Raw genomic sequence first — 15976 nt, forward strand, 5'->3', positions numbered from 1 at the left:
AGGAAGCAGTAAATTGTGTGCAGAAGTGCGTGTCGCTGGACTGGGAACTTCAATGACAGATACCCGCGTCAGGAGACTGTGTGCCCACTTTACTTTGTCAACCCATGATTATTATTGCTAGAGCAAGCAATGGGAAAAGCCATCTTGCTGGATTTAATTCCTTGGTTCCAACACAGAAATGATCCTGAAGAGAGACACAAAATGCTGGAGTAACTCAGCGGGACGGGCAGCATCTCTGGAGAGAAGGAATGCTGCCTGTCCCGCTGAGTTACTCCAGCATTTTGTGTCTATCTTCGGTTTAAACCAGCATCTGCAATTCCTTCCTGCACATAGAAATGGTCCCATTCCCTACAAGATCAGAACCTCTTTTACTTCGGGAACTATTTTTAAATCAGTAGTCTTCTTGGATTTGTACAAGTAATGGGCAGACTTGCAATGCCTTTGATGTTCCTCTACCAGAGGAGGTAGTTGAGGCAGGGACTATCCCCACGTTTAAGAGACAAGTAGACAGGTACATGGATAGGACAGGTTTGGAGGGATATGGTCCAAACGCAGGCAGGTGGGACTAGTGTAGCTGGGACACGTTGGCCAGTGTGGGCAAGTTGGGCCTGTTTCCACACTGTGTCACTATGACTCTGACCATAAACGATCAATTTAATTGATCAGCTATGACTGAATGGCTGAGTAGACTCAATGGGCTGAATGGCCTAATTCTGCTCCTATCATTTGTGAACTGAGAAACCTATGAACATTGGTGATTTGCAGACTTTGATTAACCCCAATGTGCTAATGTTCGGAGAGTGCAAAAAATATTATTAGACGGGTTAAGATCTGTGTGCATTTTAAACAAAAAATATATATTTTGCACCTATTTTTGCCCCAAAAAATTAGATGCAAGATGGCTCACAGGAGATCAGTAGTGAAAACTAGGCACCAGAATACAGAAGCTATTTCCCATCTTAGTTGACCTAACCCCTGTAAGATTTCCGCTGCGTTTTACCATGGCGACCAAAGGAATGGCTCAAGTAGTCATAGTGAAAAAAATTATGCAGGCAAGTTATGGGAGGAAGAAAATAAAAGGCAAAACAGAAAAGTAGCAGAAAGATGGTTTAAATAGAGAAACGAAGAGAAAAAAAACAAGATCAAGTGATTATCTAAACAGATGATAAATTACATTCCATCCACAGATTTGCATCATGATTCTAATACATGGTCAAATTATTCTTGGTGTCCTATAATTTCACCTTCTTCCTGATGGTTATACCCACACTCTTCATTGCACCTGGAGTGGCGACATTCGGGAATAGGGTCCATTCACTTTCAAAGCGTCCTCTGTCTCAGAGGAAAGGCAAATAACAAAGATAATGGGAACTGTGAGCGGTCGGTCGGTTTCGACAGAAGCCCAGAATGGCGGTCACAGTGAAACTGCCTCCTTGCCAAGGATACAGTTTTCCGGACGGTAGCTGTGACAGTGATATCGTGATTAGTGGAGACGCAATCGATGTCTCCTCCCCATCTTGTTTCTTGTGGAAGAATCAAATAAATTGATTTATTCCCCCCCAAAAAAAACCTGAAACGTTCTTGGTTTCCCCCCCCACATCAGGCGACAGCGTGGACTAGAGCTCCTCGCTCAAGAGTTCCACTTTCTCCGCATGCGCCGACATCTCCTTGTTCACCACCACGTTCTCCTTGCCCGCCAGTATCTCCCGCAGTTTGTTCAGCTCGTACTCGTGAAGAATCTTCTGCGTCAGATACTTCTCCCGCTTGATCCGGGCCTTCACCTCGCTTGGAACGTCGGGAATCAAAGCCGCGATGGAAAATTTCACCAGAAAGACAACGTGCTGGATTGGAGCAGGAAAAAAAAGGTCAAGTCAGCAAGTTAAAATGAACCTTTCTAAGCCAGGCAACCCTTTGTGTGCTGGTCCTAGATAGATAGACAATAGGTGCAGGAGTAGGCCATTTGGCCCTTCGAGTCAGCACCGCCATTCAATGTGATCATGGCTGACCATCCACAATCAGTACCCCATTCCTGCCTTCTCCCCACATCCCTTGATTCCGTTTCCGGACAGTCAAAGCTGCCACAGCCAGACATAAAAACAGTTTTTATCCACGAGTAGTTGCTCTACTCAACAGCCAAAAATCTGTAGCCTCCCTTTGATCTGGTATTTTGTTGGTTCACATGCTTGATCTATGGTGTGTTGTCATTAATGTTTTATTATTATTAATGTTTAGTGTTTTCTGAGTCATTCGTAACTGTCACTGTATGTCATGTTGTTACTTGTGGGCGGAGCACCAAGGCAAATTCCTTGTATGTGAATACTTGGCCAATAAACTTACTTACTTAGTCCCAAAGAGCTCTATCTAACTTTCTCTTGAAAGCATCCAGTGAACCGGCCTTCCGAGGCAGAGAATTCCACAAATTTGCAACTCTCTGGGTGGAAAAGGTTTTTCCTCATCTCAGTTCTAAATGGCTTACCCCTTATTCTTAAACTGTGGTCCCTGGTCACAGAAGTGGATCAGGCATTCCAATCGCTCCACTCTTTGAAATCTCTCAGACGCTACACAGTGAACGGCTCGATTGTAATTAAAGAAAAATAGACACAAATAGTTGGAGTGACTCAGCATCTCTGGAGAAAAGGAATAGGTGATGTTTCGGGTCGAGACCCTTCGCAATTGTAATCATGTATTGTCTTACTGCAGGCTGGTTAGCACGCAACAAAAGCTTTTCACTGTACCTCGCTACACGTGACGATAAACCAAACTAAAACTACGAAGGGGGAATATTGGAGGATGGGATAGAACCACCATTCCCTGAATTAAGTGTACTTTGATGGAATAAAAATCTCAGCGGATACAGGCTTTCTGATTCCACACTGAAGCTAGATTCAAGTTTCCTAGACTACACAAATTACCAATAAAGAGAATTGGTATAAAAAAAACTGCAGATGAAGAAAAAAAGTGAGAATAGGGCACAGAATGGTGGAATTTAGGGCAGGTCGGTGGCGCAGAGGTAGAATTACTGCCTCACAGCGCCAGAGACCCGGGTTCGATCCCGACTACGGGTGCTGTCTGTATGGAGTTTGTACGTTCTCCCCGTGACCTGCGCGGGTTTCCTCCGGGTGCTCCGGTTTCCTCCCACATCCCAAAGACGTGCGGGTTTGTAGTTTAATTGGCTTGGGTAAAATTGTAAATGATCCCTGGTGCTAGTAGTGCACGGACTGGTCGCTGGTCGGCGCGGACTCGGTGGGCCCAAGGGCCGGCCTGTTTCCACGCTGTATCACTAAAGCCTCAAGACTTGCATTTCAAAAATAGAAGTTTAAAGTTGAGTGTCGTACCTCCATGATGATGATGAAGGCCATTTTTGCAGCTAGAATGTGCCAGTATTGCATGGTGTGCCTGTATTCAAAGCTGTGGCCAGAGGGGTAGCGATAATCCTTATACCTGGAACAATAAAAAAGGGAATCAGTGATAACGTACGTGCGAAGTAGAAAAAGAATTGGACATCAAGTTATAAATGACAACGTTTACCAAAATATGTTTTACTAGTACAACGGACACAGAAATGTTGGAGTAGCTCAGCGAGTCTTGCAAAACAAAGAATCCTGGTGGTTCAGAGGTCGAGTTGCCGCCTCACAGCGCCAGAGACCCGGCTTCGATCCCGACTACGGGTGCTGCCCGTACGGAGCTTGTACGTTCTTCCCATGACCTGCGTGGGTTTCCTCCCACATCTTTGGTTTCCTCCCACACTCCAAAGAAGTACAGGTTTGTAGGTTTTAATTGGCTTGGTATACATGTAAATTGTCCCTAATGTGCGTAGGATGATATTAATGTACGGGGATCGCTGGTCGGCGTGGATTCGGTGGGCCGAACGGCCTGTTTCCGCGCTGTCTCTAAACCAAACTAAAAAACGGTCAGAAGAAGGGTCCTGACGCAAAATGTCACCTGTTCTCCAAGGGATCTGCGTGACACACTGAGTTACTCCAGCACTTTGTGTCTTTTTCTTGTAGAGCAGCATCTGCAGCTCCTTGTCTCTACACCTATTTGCTTGTTGTTTCAGTGTAGATGCAACATTCCTCAGTCAATTATGAATCATCTAAATGCCCAGAGTCTGAATACATTCATCGCCAAATCACAGTAAGTAACACCAAAACTTAATGAAGGTATCAGAACGTTACCTCTATATGTATGTTCACCAGCGCCAAAAACAAAATAATTAAAATATCTGACCATGTTAAAAAACCCCATTTGCTTTGAGTAACTGATGATCTGTTTTAGGTCTCGATCCGAAACGTCACCGATTCCTTCGCTCCCCGTGACCTGCGTGGGTTTCCTCCGGGTGCGCCGGTTTCCTCCCACACTCCAAAGACGCGCGGGTTTTGTCGGTTAATTGGCTTCTGTAAATTGTCCACAGTTGCGTGTAGGATAGAACTAACGATCGCTGGTCGGCGCGGACTTGGTGGGCCGAACGACATGATTTCTCGCTTGTGTCTGTAAAACTGCGACTGCATTTGAACAGGACATTTCTTCAGTGCTTACCTGCAAGATGTGATGTTGCCGTTGTACAATGAGTTGCCATCAAAGACGGAGGTGTTGGCGATCGAGAGGCTGTTGTTGATGTATCCTTTCATTGGTAGTTCATCATTTACCGAGTAGGCATACTTGTACACCAGGCGTGGGATCATGTCGGATGTGAAAGCCACGATGAAAGCCTGCCGATTTGAAAGGAGGTACTGCAGTATTTCCACATTAAATTATACCGATAATGAAGAACATCTAAAACAAACATTAAAGCTATAATAACTCCGTGTTATGGCCTTGTCCCACTGTACGAGCTCATTCAAGAGCTCTCCCGAGTTAAAAACAAAATCTAACTCGTGGTAAGCATGTAGAATGTACGTAGTGGGTACGTCGGAGCTCTGGACATCTCTTAGCGGCTCGTAACGCTAACGGCTGGTGCCCGGGAAACGCGGTAAGCTCATGAAGACTCGTGAAGATTTTTCAACATGTTGAAAAATGTCCACGAGAGCCCAGAGTATCTACGAGCGGCCATTACCGTAAATCTCCGAGTTCGAATCAGGGCAAACTCGGGAGAACTCTTGAATGAACTCGTACATTGGGACAGGGGCATCAGAGCCAGAGAGCCCTTATGGGTCTGTCCCACTTAGGCGATTTTTCAGCGGACTGCGACCTTTAAGCTCGCGGCACTTACCTGAAAAACCGCGAACTGGAACGGTGACTGTGAGTGGAAAACACACACACACACGCGCACACACACACACACACACACACACACACACACACAACACACCACACACCCCCACACACACACACACACACACACACACACACACACACACACACACACACAACACACAACACACACACACACAACACACAACACACAACACACAACACACAATACACCACACACAACACACAACACACAACACACACACACACACACACACACACCCGATGAACAGGGAGGTTAAGACGGCTAACAGAGTGTATGTTAAGTCCTTTAAAAGAGCGGAGAGGGGGAAGGAGGAGAGAAGGGGGGACAAGGGGGGGGGGGGGGGGAGCAGGAGTGGAGACACTTTTAAGAAGCCAGACAACTTTTAATAAGCCAGAGATACACAGCTGTGAAGATTGTCGGCCATTACCGGTTGGTTTTCCTTGGTTCTGAAAACTCGTGCTTACGTTTTTCCCCCCCAATGAGCCAATTAAAATGGTCAAGGTGATTAACTAAAACTACCTGCGCCTACCTGGACTACCTACCACGACATGGCGACCCCACTACCACTGCACCTACGACTACAGGGTTATCGATTTTCTACATTGGCGACCAATTCACCAATTGACCCACTGAGTGCCTCTGAACTAAACGTTAAACATCTTGGCGCCCAGGGCTCTTTGGCAAGGAGGTGACTTACATTAATGACGACAGAGACGATGGCCACACTGTTGAGTATCTGTTGCCATATCCCGATACTGTGGGCCTTGGCTGCCATTGGCCTCCGGAACTGCGTGATGAACTTCCAGGCGTCCACGCGGATCTCGATGATGTTGTTCAGCAGTGCGAGGACGGGAGCCAGAGGAAACGAGGCAACAAACAGCGTCACAAACCCAAACTGGATCACTGCAAAACAAGCAACAAAGGCATCAATAGACAACAGACAATAGGTGCAGGAGTAGGCCATTCGGCCCTTTGAGCCAGCACCGCCATTCAATGTGATCATGGCTGATCATCCCCAATCAGTACCCCGTTCCTGCCTTCTCCCCATATCCCTTCACTCCGCTATCTTTAAAAGCCGTATCTAGCTCTCTCTTGAAAGTATCCAGAGAACCGGCCTCCACCGCCCTCTGAGGCAGAGAATCCCACAGACTCACAACTTTCGGTCTGAAAAAGTGTTTCCTCGTCTCCGTTCTAAATGGCTTACCCCTTATTCTTAAACTGAGGCCCCTGGTTCTGGATTCCCCCGACATCGGGAACATGTTTCCTGCCTCTAGCTTGTCCAAACCCTTAATAATCTTATATGTTTCAATGAGACATCCTCTCATCCTTCTAAACTCCAGAGTGTACAAGCCCAGCTGCTCCATTCTCTCAGCATATGACAGTCCCGCCATCCCGGGAATTGACCTTGTGAACCTACGTTGCACTCCCTCGGAAACAATCATCCCAGGAACGAGCGGTTTAACCTATGATGAGCGTTTGTCGGCACTGGGCCTGTACGATACAATAGTACCTTATTTATCCCTAGATAAAAGTGAAGCATATATAGTTACAACCTCCCATTAGTTGAAGCAGCTACTCCATACACCCTAGACACAAGGAACTGCAGATGCTGGTTTGCATTTTAAAAAAAGACACAAAGTGCTGGAGTAACCCAGTGGGTCAGGCAGCATCTCTGGAGAACATGGATAGGTGAGATTTTGTTTTGACACCTGAAACTTCTGAATGAAGGACCCGAACCAAAACGCCACCTATCCATGTTCTCCAGAGATGCTGCAGTGTGTGTAGGATGTTGCTAGTATACTGGGGGATCTCTGGTCATAAGGCCATAAGGAATAGGAGTAGAATTAGGCCATTCGGCCCATCAAACCTACTCCGCCATTTAATCTTGGCTGATCTATCTCTCCCTCCTAACCCCATTCTCCTGCCTTCTCCATAACCTCTGACACCAGTACTAATCAAGAAGGCACGGACTCGGTGGACAGAAGAGCCTGCTTCCAGTCTGCGTCTCTAGGGTCCGAAAGACTTCCTGTGGCACAGATTAATTCTCTTTCCACCACCTTTGTGAAGCATCAGGTTTCCAGCTCACAGTTACGCTCTGCTTGCAGAGCAACTCCAAACCACTAGAGGGAGCATTTGGCCCGAAGCAAGACCAAGCTTGAGTTCCATTCCCAGTCCAAATGGAACAAACTAATCCACAATAATGGGCCAACAGTTAACGGAACCAAAGATTCTCAGCTAAAAGGGATAAAACTGTTGAGGCTTAACAACTTTTGGGGCGGCACATGGGTCAAAGACCCCGGTTCGATCCTGACTACGAGTGCTGTCTGTACGGAGTTTGTACGTTCTCCCTGTGTCCGTGTGGGTTTTCTCCAGGCGCTCTGGTTTCCTCCCACACTCCAAAGACATACAGGTTTGTAGGTTATTTGGCTTTGGAAAATATTATGTTGTCCCCAGTGTATCCATGTACTCCAGAGATGCAGCCCGACCCGCTGAGTTACTCCAGCACTTTATATTTCTTTTACCCGTGAGCAGTTTCAGTTTAGTTCATAGACACAAAAAGCTGGAGTGACTCAGTGGGACAGGCAGCATCTCTGGAGAGAAGGAGTGGGTGACGTTTCGGGTCGAGACCCTTCTTGAGACTCAGACTGAAACGCCACACATTCCTTCTCTCCGGAGATGCTGCCTGTCCTACTGAGTTACTGCAGCTTTTTGTGTCTATCTTCAGTTTAAACCAGTATTTGCAGTTCTTTCCTCAGTTACATTTATTGTCACAATACAATACAATATTTTATTACATGTCATTTGAACCTCAGTGAGGCTCAAATGAAACTCCGTTATCACAGCCATACAAACAAAGACAATTCCTACAAGACACACACACAATTCAATTTACACAAACATCCATCACAGTGAACCTCCTCCTCACTGCGATGGAAGGCAAAGTCTTTTCTCTCCCCTGCACCATTTCTCTCCCGATGTCGAAGCCCCAGGCGGGCGATGGTAAGTCCCACGGCCATTTTAGGCCGCGCCGGGCGATGTACGGCCCCGCTCCAGGTCTAAACGTCACGAAGTTGGAGCCCCCGGCGGGCGCTGGAATGTCCCGCGGCCATTAAAGCCGCGCCGGGCGATGTACGGCCCCGCTCCGAGTCGTTCCAACCCCGCGACACGGGTGGGAGAAGTCGCGTTGCGGGTGCTCCGAAAAGCGGTCTCCCGCCCGGAATCGTAAGCTCCCGATGTCCCGACAGTCCACAGGTTTGCAGCTGGAGCCTCCGAGCTCCGGAGTCGGGCCGCAGCAGCGAGCCACCACCGCTCCCCACGCTCCGAGGCCGGCCAGCCCCACGATGGTGAGTAGTCCGCAGTCTCCCGAGCCCCCGGGTCGTTCCGGTTGGAGGCCGCTCCACGGTGCTAGGCCCCAACGACAACGGAGACCCGACAGGGAAAAGGTCGGGTCTCCCGTGCAGGGAAGAGATTTTTTAAAGTTTCCCCCTTCCCCCACATATACACAGTTAAAAACAGTATTAAAAAACACAAACAACTACATTTAACCAGACAAAAAATTAAAAAAAGACAGACAGGCTGTAGGGGGCGCTGCAACAGGTGAGTCACACCACCACATGTACCCAGGTACAGTTTGTACCCCAGCGGTATGAACATTGACTTCTCTAATTCCAGGTAGTCCCAACTGTCTCCTCCCCTTCTCAGCTCTCCCTCAGCCCTCCGGCTCCTCCTCTTCCAATTCTTCTTCACGCCCCTCTCTCCCTCTTCACAAATCACTACCCCAGGATTTAAGATGTGGTAACATCTAACTCATGGAAGGTGTGTGTGTGTGTGTGGGAAATAAAAGTAATTAAATAAACACAAAATTATTTTTCCAACTTTTGTTTCTACTTGCAGAGATGATGGGAATTTGCACGACAGTTTCCTCCCACACTACACTAAGACATGAGTAGGATAGTATTCTAGGAATCCTATAGCAGGATTCATATAGTGGGCATGGTGCCTGCGCCCTGCTCTTAAATCTCCTCCTCAACCTTCTTCAGCTCTGTGGAAAGAGAAAGAGAGATAACAGGTTTCAGCTTACGAGGTCATAAGGGATAGGAGTAGAATTAGGCCATTCGGCCCATCAAGTCTACTCCGCCATTCGAACACTGCTAATCTATCTCCCCTCCTAACCCCATTCCCCTGCCTTCTCCGCATAACCTCTGACTCCTGTACCAATCATAGGATCTATCTAAGGTACACAAAAATGCTGGAGAAACTCAGCGGGTGCAGCAGCATCTATGGGGCGAAGGAAATAGGCAACTTTTCGGGCTGAAACCCTGAAGGAAATAGGCAACGTTTCGGGCCGAAACCCGGAAGGGTTTCGGCCCGAAACGTTGCCTATTTCCTTCGCTCCATAGATTCTGCTGCACCCGCTGAGTTTCTCTGGCATTTTTGTCTACCTTCGATTTTCCAGCATCTGCAGTTCCTTCTTAAACAATGAAATGTAGGCTTGATTCTGGCCGAATATATCGGCATTCCATGACAGACCCCACTCTGCCAGCATCGCTCCTGCCCAGATGTCAACTTCACTCACCCATCTCCAGATATTCATAGAAGAGGCCAAACTGGCCCATGTCCTGCAAGTCATGGTCTTGTTCCCAACGCGAGTACAGACGCTCCGGATGGTGCCTGGCTTTCCGGCTCACCCACCAGTTCTTAACCCAGCTGTGGAGACAGCAGACAACAACATGTGTAGGAAAGAACTGCAGGTGCTGGCTTAAATCGAAGGTAGATCACAAAATTGCTGGAGTAACTCTGCAGGACAGGCGGCATCTCTGGAGAGAAGGAGTGGGCGACGTTTTGGGTCTGAGGAAGGGCCTGGACCCAAATCTTCACCGGTTCCTTCTCTCCAGAGATGCTGCCTGAGTTACTCCAGCACCTCGTGATCTACCTTCGATACACAACAGCATTGTATATTAATGATTTCGACGGGGGGGGGGGGGGTTGAAGGGAACGTGTTCAGTTGCGTTGGGGAAACGGGTGAGTGGTGGAATCTTTCGTTGGGGAACCTCACTAATTGGGGAAGCAGACTCAATGGGTCTTTCATACTTACGGCAAAAGTGACTCCTGGATGTTACCCCAAATTTGTTTTCCTGCCATGATGATGGTCAACTGGGTGGTCAACTCGATCAGACAGCCACCAGGGTCACACTGTCACAGCAGCCCGACAGAGAGCAAAGGGGAGAAAGACAACATTAGTACGCAAGAAGGAACTGCAGATGCTGGTTTAAACCAAAGATAGACACAAAGAGCTGGAGTCACTCAACCGGTCAGGCAGCATCTCTGGAGAGAAGGAACATGTGATGCTTCAGATCTAGACCCTTCTTCAGACTTCATGTTTGCAATCGAGTTATTTACAGTGTATAGATACATGTTGAGGGAATAACGTTTAGTGCAAAGTAAAGCCAGTAAAGTCCGATCAAGGATTGTCCGAGGGTCTCTAATGAGATAGATTGTAGTTCAGGACCGCTCTCTGGTTGTGGTAGGGTGATTCAGTTGCCTGATAACAGCTGGGAAGAAACTGTCTCTGAAACTGGAGGTGTGCATTTTCACACTTCTGTACCACTTGCCTGATGGGAGAGGGGAGAAGAGGGAATGGCCAGGGTGCGACTCGTCCTTGATTATGCTGCTGGCCTTGCCGAGGCAGCGTGATGTGTAGATGGAGTAAATGGGAGGAAGGTAGGCACAAAATGCTGGAGTAACTCAGCGGGACAGGCAGCACCTCTGGAGAGAAAGAATGGGTGACGTTTCGTGTCGAGACCCTTCTTCAGACGTAGAATTTAACCATATAACCATATAACAATTACAGCACGGAAACAGGCCATCTCGGCCCCACAAGTCCGTGCCGAACAACTTTTTTCCCTTAGTCCCACCTGCCTGCACTCATACCATAACCCTCCATTCCCTTCTCATCCATATGCCTATCCAATTTATTTTTAAATGATACCAACGAACCTGCCGCCACCACTTCCACTGGAAGCTCATTCCACACCGCTACCACTCTCTGAGTAAAGAAGTTCCCCCTCATGTTACCCCTAAACTTCTGTCCCTTAATTCTGAAGTCATGTCCTCTTGTTTGAATCTTCCCTATTCTCAAAGGGAAAAGCTTGATCACGTCAACTCTGTCTATCCCTCTCATCATTTTAAAGACCTCTATCAAGTCCCCCCTTAACCTTCTGCGCTCCAGAGAATAAAGACCTAACTTATTCAACCTATCTCTGTAACTTAGTTGTTGAAACCCAGGCAACATTCTAGTAAATCTCCTCTGTACTCTCTCTACAATGAATTTGTGAATTCTCTTGACATTCCTGCCAGAAGTCAGGGGAGGGGGAGATACAGAGATAAGGAAGTTTCAGGTGTGAGAACGAGGTATCAAAGTGGGGTGGCGATCAATGAAAATGTAGAATAGATCGTTGTTAGTTATCTATTCGACATGTTTAAGAAAGAGCTGCAGATGCTGGAAAAATCGAAAGTAGACAAAAAAGCTGGAGAAACTCAGCGGGCGAGGCAGCATCTATGGAGCGAAGGAATTGGCTTCGCCAATTCCTTCGCTCCATAGATGCTGCCTCACCCGCTGAGTTTCTCCAGCTTTTTAAAAATCTATTCTACATGATCGCTTCTAACTTTTCCTTGAATTCCACCCCTTTGATGTCAAACTCACAAGAGATCAAGGTTCCGTAAGGCCTGTGGACCACTGTGCAACAATGAATTACTCTTTGACAGCGAGGGTTCAGGCCTACATATATGTGTTCCCTATTACATTATTCATTTATTATATATTACTTATGAGTGCTATGTTTACGGGTCCTGCTAAGCTGCTGCAGGTAAGGATTTTTGTGATCAATTGGTATATAGAAACATAGAAACATAGAAAATAGGTGCAGGAATAGGCCATTCGCAGGTAAGGATTTCACTGTTCTGCTGTCGGTCCATCATACCGACTTTCATATGAAGAAAGACTGGATAGACTCGGCTTGTACTAGCTAGAATTTGGAAGATTGAGGGGGGGATCTTATAGAAAATTACAAAATTCTTAAGAGGTTGGACAGGCTAGATGCAGGAAGATTGTCCCCGATGTTGGGGAAGTCCAGAACAAGGGGTCACAGTTTAAGGATAAAGGGGAAATCTTTTAGGACCGAGATGAGAAAAACATTTTTCACACAGAGAGTGGTGAATCTCTGGAATTCTCTGCCACAGAAGGTAGTTGAGGCCACAGTTCATTGGCTATATTTAAGAGGGAGTTAGTTGCGGCCCTTGTGGCTAAAGGTATCAGGGGGTATGGAGAGAAGGCAGGTACAGGATACTGAGTTGGATGATCAGCCATGATCATATTGAATGGCGGTGCAGGCTCGAAGGGCTGAATGGCCTACTCCTGCACCTATTTTCTATGTTTCTATATACCAATTGAACACAGAATGTCGAAATAAGGAACTGCGGATGCTGGATCACAAAAATAAACCCCGCAAGGTATTGGAGCAACTCCGTGGGTCATGCAGCATCTGTGGAGAACATGGATAGGTGATGTCGCAGGTCGGGACTGATGATTTAGGGCGGCACGGTGGCGCAGCGGTGGAGTTGCTGCCTTACAGCGTCAGAGACCCGGGTTCCATCCGACTACAGTGTTTGTACTTTTTCCCCGTGCCCAGCGTGGGTTTTCTCCGAAATCTTTGGTGTCCTCCCACACTCCGAAGACGTGCAGGTTTGTAGGTTAATTGGCTCGGTGCAAATGTAAATTGTCCCTAGTGTGTGTAGAATAATGTTGGTGTGCGTGGATCGCAGACTTGGTTGGCCGAAGGGTCTGTTTCCACGCTGTATCTCTAAACTAAACTCAACTAGTCCTATCACCTAGACCTGCTCTTCAGAGATACTGCCTGACCCGCTGAGTTACTCCAGCACTTTGTGTCTTTTTTAGACAATTAACAGTTTTTTGTCGGCATTGATATCAATGGAAATCAAAATAGATTGGAGTTAGGGTAATAGCAGACCCATACCACCTGAGGGCGCACTCATTCCAATGCAAGAACATGCTTCAATTCTGAAGTTCGATGAAGGGTCTCAACCCAAAAGGTCACCTATTCCTTCTCTCCAGAGATGCTGAGTTACTCCAGCTTTTAATCTCTATCTTAAATTCATCTTCAGTCTGACTACAACAAGACAATCCTTAATAATCCTCAACATCATCCTAGCAGTCCGACAGTCAAAGAAGAAAGCAAGGATTTTGAGTCATCCAGGGATAAAACTGAAGGTAGACATTAAAAGCTGGAGAATAACCCCTGTCCCACGGTACGAGTTCATTCCAAGAGCTCTCCCGAGTTTGCCCTGATTCGAACTCGGAGATTTATGGTAATGGCCCTTCGTCGGTACTCGGGGCTCTCGTGGACATTTTTCAACATGTAGAAAAAATCTTCGCGAGTCTTCCCGTGCTTACCTGCCGTTAGCGAGTCTTCCCGAGTACCTGCCGTTAGCGCTAAGAGACGTCTCCCGCTACGTTCCCGACGTCTCCGACGTACCCGCTACGTTCATTCTCCGTGCTTACCACGAGTTTGATTTTTTTTAAACTCGGGCGAGCTCTTGGAATGAACTCGTACCGTGGGACAGGGCTTTAACTCAGCGGGACAGTCAGCATCTCTGGAGAGATGGAGTGGGTGGGGATTCGGGTCGAGTCCCTTCTTCAAAACTGTTGAAAGTTAACTTTCCTATTTCGCTCTTCAGTTTTGTAGTTCAAAACCAAATATCTTTTTTTTTAAAAAGAAACCAAAGAAAAAAAAAAAAAAAGTGCTGGAGGAACTCAGCGGGCTAGGTGGCATCTCTGGAGAACATGTTTCAGGTCGGAACCCTTCTTCACTTACCAGAAGCATCACCTTTCCATGTTCTCCAGAAATGTTTCCAGACCCGCTGAGTTATAGACAATAGACAATAGGTGCAGGAGTAGGCCATTCGGCCCTTCGAGCCAGCACCGCCATTCAATGTGATCATGGCTGATCATCCACAATCAGTACCCCGTTCCTGCCTTCTCCCCATATCCCCTGACTCTGCTATCTTTAAGAGCCCTATCTAGCTCTCTCTTGAAAGTATCCAGAGAACTGGCCTCCACCGCCCTCTGAGGCGGAGAATTCCACAGACTCACAACTCTCTGTGTGAAAAAGAATTACTCTAGAACTTTGTCTGTTTGTAAACCAGCAAATGCAGTTTTGTGCGTCTACATTAAAAAAAGTTACGTTTGGCTCATGGTTCATCTGATTGTTTTACACGACGTTGGGCAGCACGATGGCACAGCGAGAGAGTTGCTGCCTCACTGCGCCAGAGACCTCAGTTAGCAACATTCAGTTTAGTTTCTTGTCACGTACAGTGAAAGCTTTTGTTGCGTGCTAACCAGTCAGCGGCAAGATAATACATGATTACACTTGAGCCATTTACAGTGTACAGATACATGACAAGGGAGTTTAAGAACACCGTAGTTACAGTAAGAAGTGTTGCTGCTGTCGGAGTGGAGGAGTGTAGTTTTAAAAGTTTGGAGCGATTGTCATAAAATCATCAGTAATAGGAGCAGAATTAGGCCATTCGGCCCATCAAGTCTGATCTATCTTTCCCATCTGAACCCCATTCTCCTGCCTTCTCCCCATAGTCCCTGACACCAAACTAATCAAGGACGTCTATAATTTCAGGTAGTCCTTGCTTTCTCCTTCCTTCCCCTCCCCCTTCCCAGCTCTCCCACAAGCCTACTGTCTCCGCCTTTTGCTATCTTTTTCTCGCAACCCCCCACCCCCCCGACATCAGTCTGAAGAAGGGTCTTGACCCGCAACGTCGCCTATTCCTTCTCTCCGTAGAAGCCGCCTCACCCGCTGAGTTCCTCCAGCGTTTTTGTCTATCTAAAGCGCTTGTCCCATTTTCACGACCTAATTCACGACCTCTGCCGAGTTTGCCCTTGACTCATACTCGCAGCATGGTCGTCACGAGGTCGTAGGTGGTTTGTGATGCTAGTCGTAGCTATTCGTGGCATCAAGTAGGTCGGGGCGTTTTTACAACATGATGAAAAATGTCCACGAGTAAAAAAGGTCGTGAATTAGGTTGTGAAGGTGGGACAGGCCCTTAAGAATCAATCTATCTATCTATCTATCTATCTGTCTGTCTGTCTGTCTGTCTGTCTGTCTGTCTGTCTGTCTGTCTGTCTGTCTGTCTGTCTATCTATCTATCTATCTATCTATCTATCTATCTATCTATCTATCTATCTATCTATCTATCTATCTATCTATCTATCTATCTATCTCTGCCTTAAAACCCAGTGACTTGGCCTCCACAGCCTACTGTGGCAATGAATTCCACAGATTCACCACCCTCTGACTGAAGAAATTCCTCCTTAACTTCCTATGGGAATGTCCTTTAATTCTGAGGCTACGACCTCTAGCCCTGGACTCTCCCACTAATGGAAACATCCTCTCCACATTCACTTAATCCAGGCCTTTCACTATTTGGTAAGTTTCAATCAGATCCGCCTGATCCTTCTAAAGTCCAGCGAGTTTGAAGAAGGGTCTCGACCCGAAACATCGCCTATTTCCTTCGCTCCATAGATGCTGCCGCACCCGCTGAGTTTCTCCAGCAATTTTGTCTACCTTCCAGCGAGTCATATGTGTCATAGATTGGAGTAGACAAGGTGTCATAGAATAGGATATCAGATGTGATTGGAGATCTGGTTCTGTG

General features: G+C 47.0%; 1 protein-coding gene across 11 annotated transcripts in view; it reads right to left on the reverse strand.

The window, feature by feature from the left end:
- Positions 1-1094: 1094 nt before the first annotated feature.
- ano5 (anoctamin 5) overlaps positions 1095-15976 on the reverse strand; it is a 114044-nt gene continuing 99162 nt past the window's right edge. For all 11 annotated transcript variants that reach the window (XM_033038663.1, XM_033038661.1, XM_033038665.1 and 8 more), the window contains 6 exons: positions 10332-10429; positions 9813-9943; positions 5934-6139; positions 4537-4709; positions 3336-3441; positions 1095-1841 (listed from right to left, as the gene is read on the reverse strand). In XM_033038663.1, coding sequence (XP_032894554.1) covers positions 1617-1841; positions 3336-3441; positions 4537-4709; positions 5934-6139; positions 9813-9943; positions 10332-10429 — 939 coding nt within the window. In that variant the 3' untranslated portion in view covers positions 1095-1616. The remainder of the gene's footprint in view (positions 1842-3335; positions 3442-4536; positions 4710-5933; positions 6140-9812; positions 9944-10331; positions 10430-15976) is intronic.

Source organism: Amblyraja radiata, chromosome 20, assembly GCF_010909765.2.
Source record: "Amblyraja radiata isolate CabotCenter1 chromosome 20, sAmbRad1.1.pri, whole genome shotgun sequence".
NCBI classification, from domain to species: Eukaryota; Metazoa; Chordata; class Chondrichthyes; order Rajiformes; family Rajidae; genus Amblyraja; species Amblyraja radiata.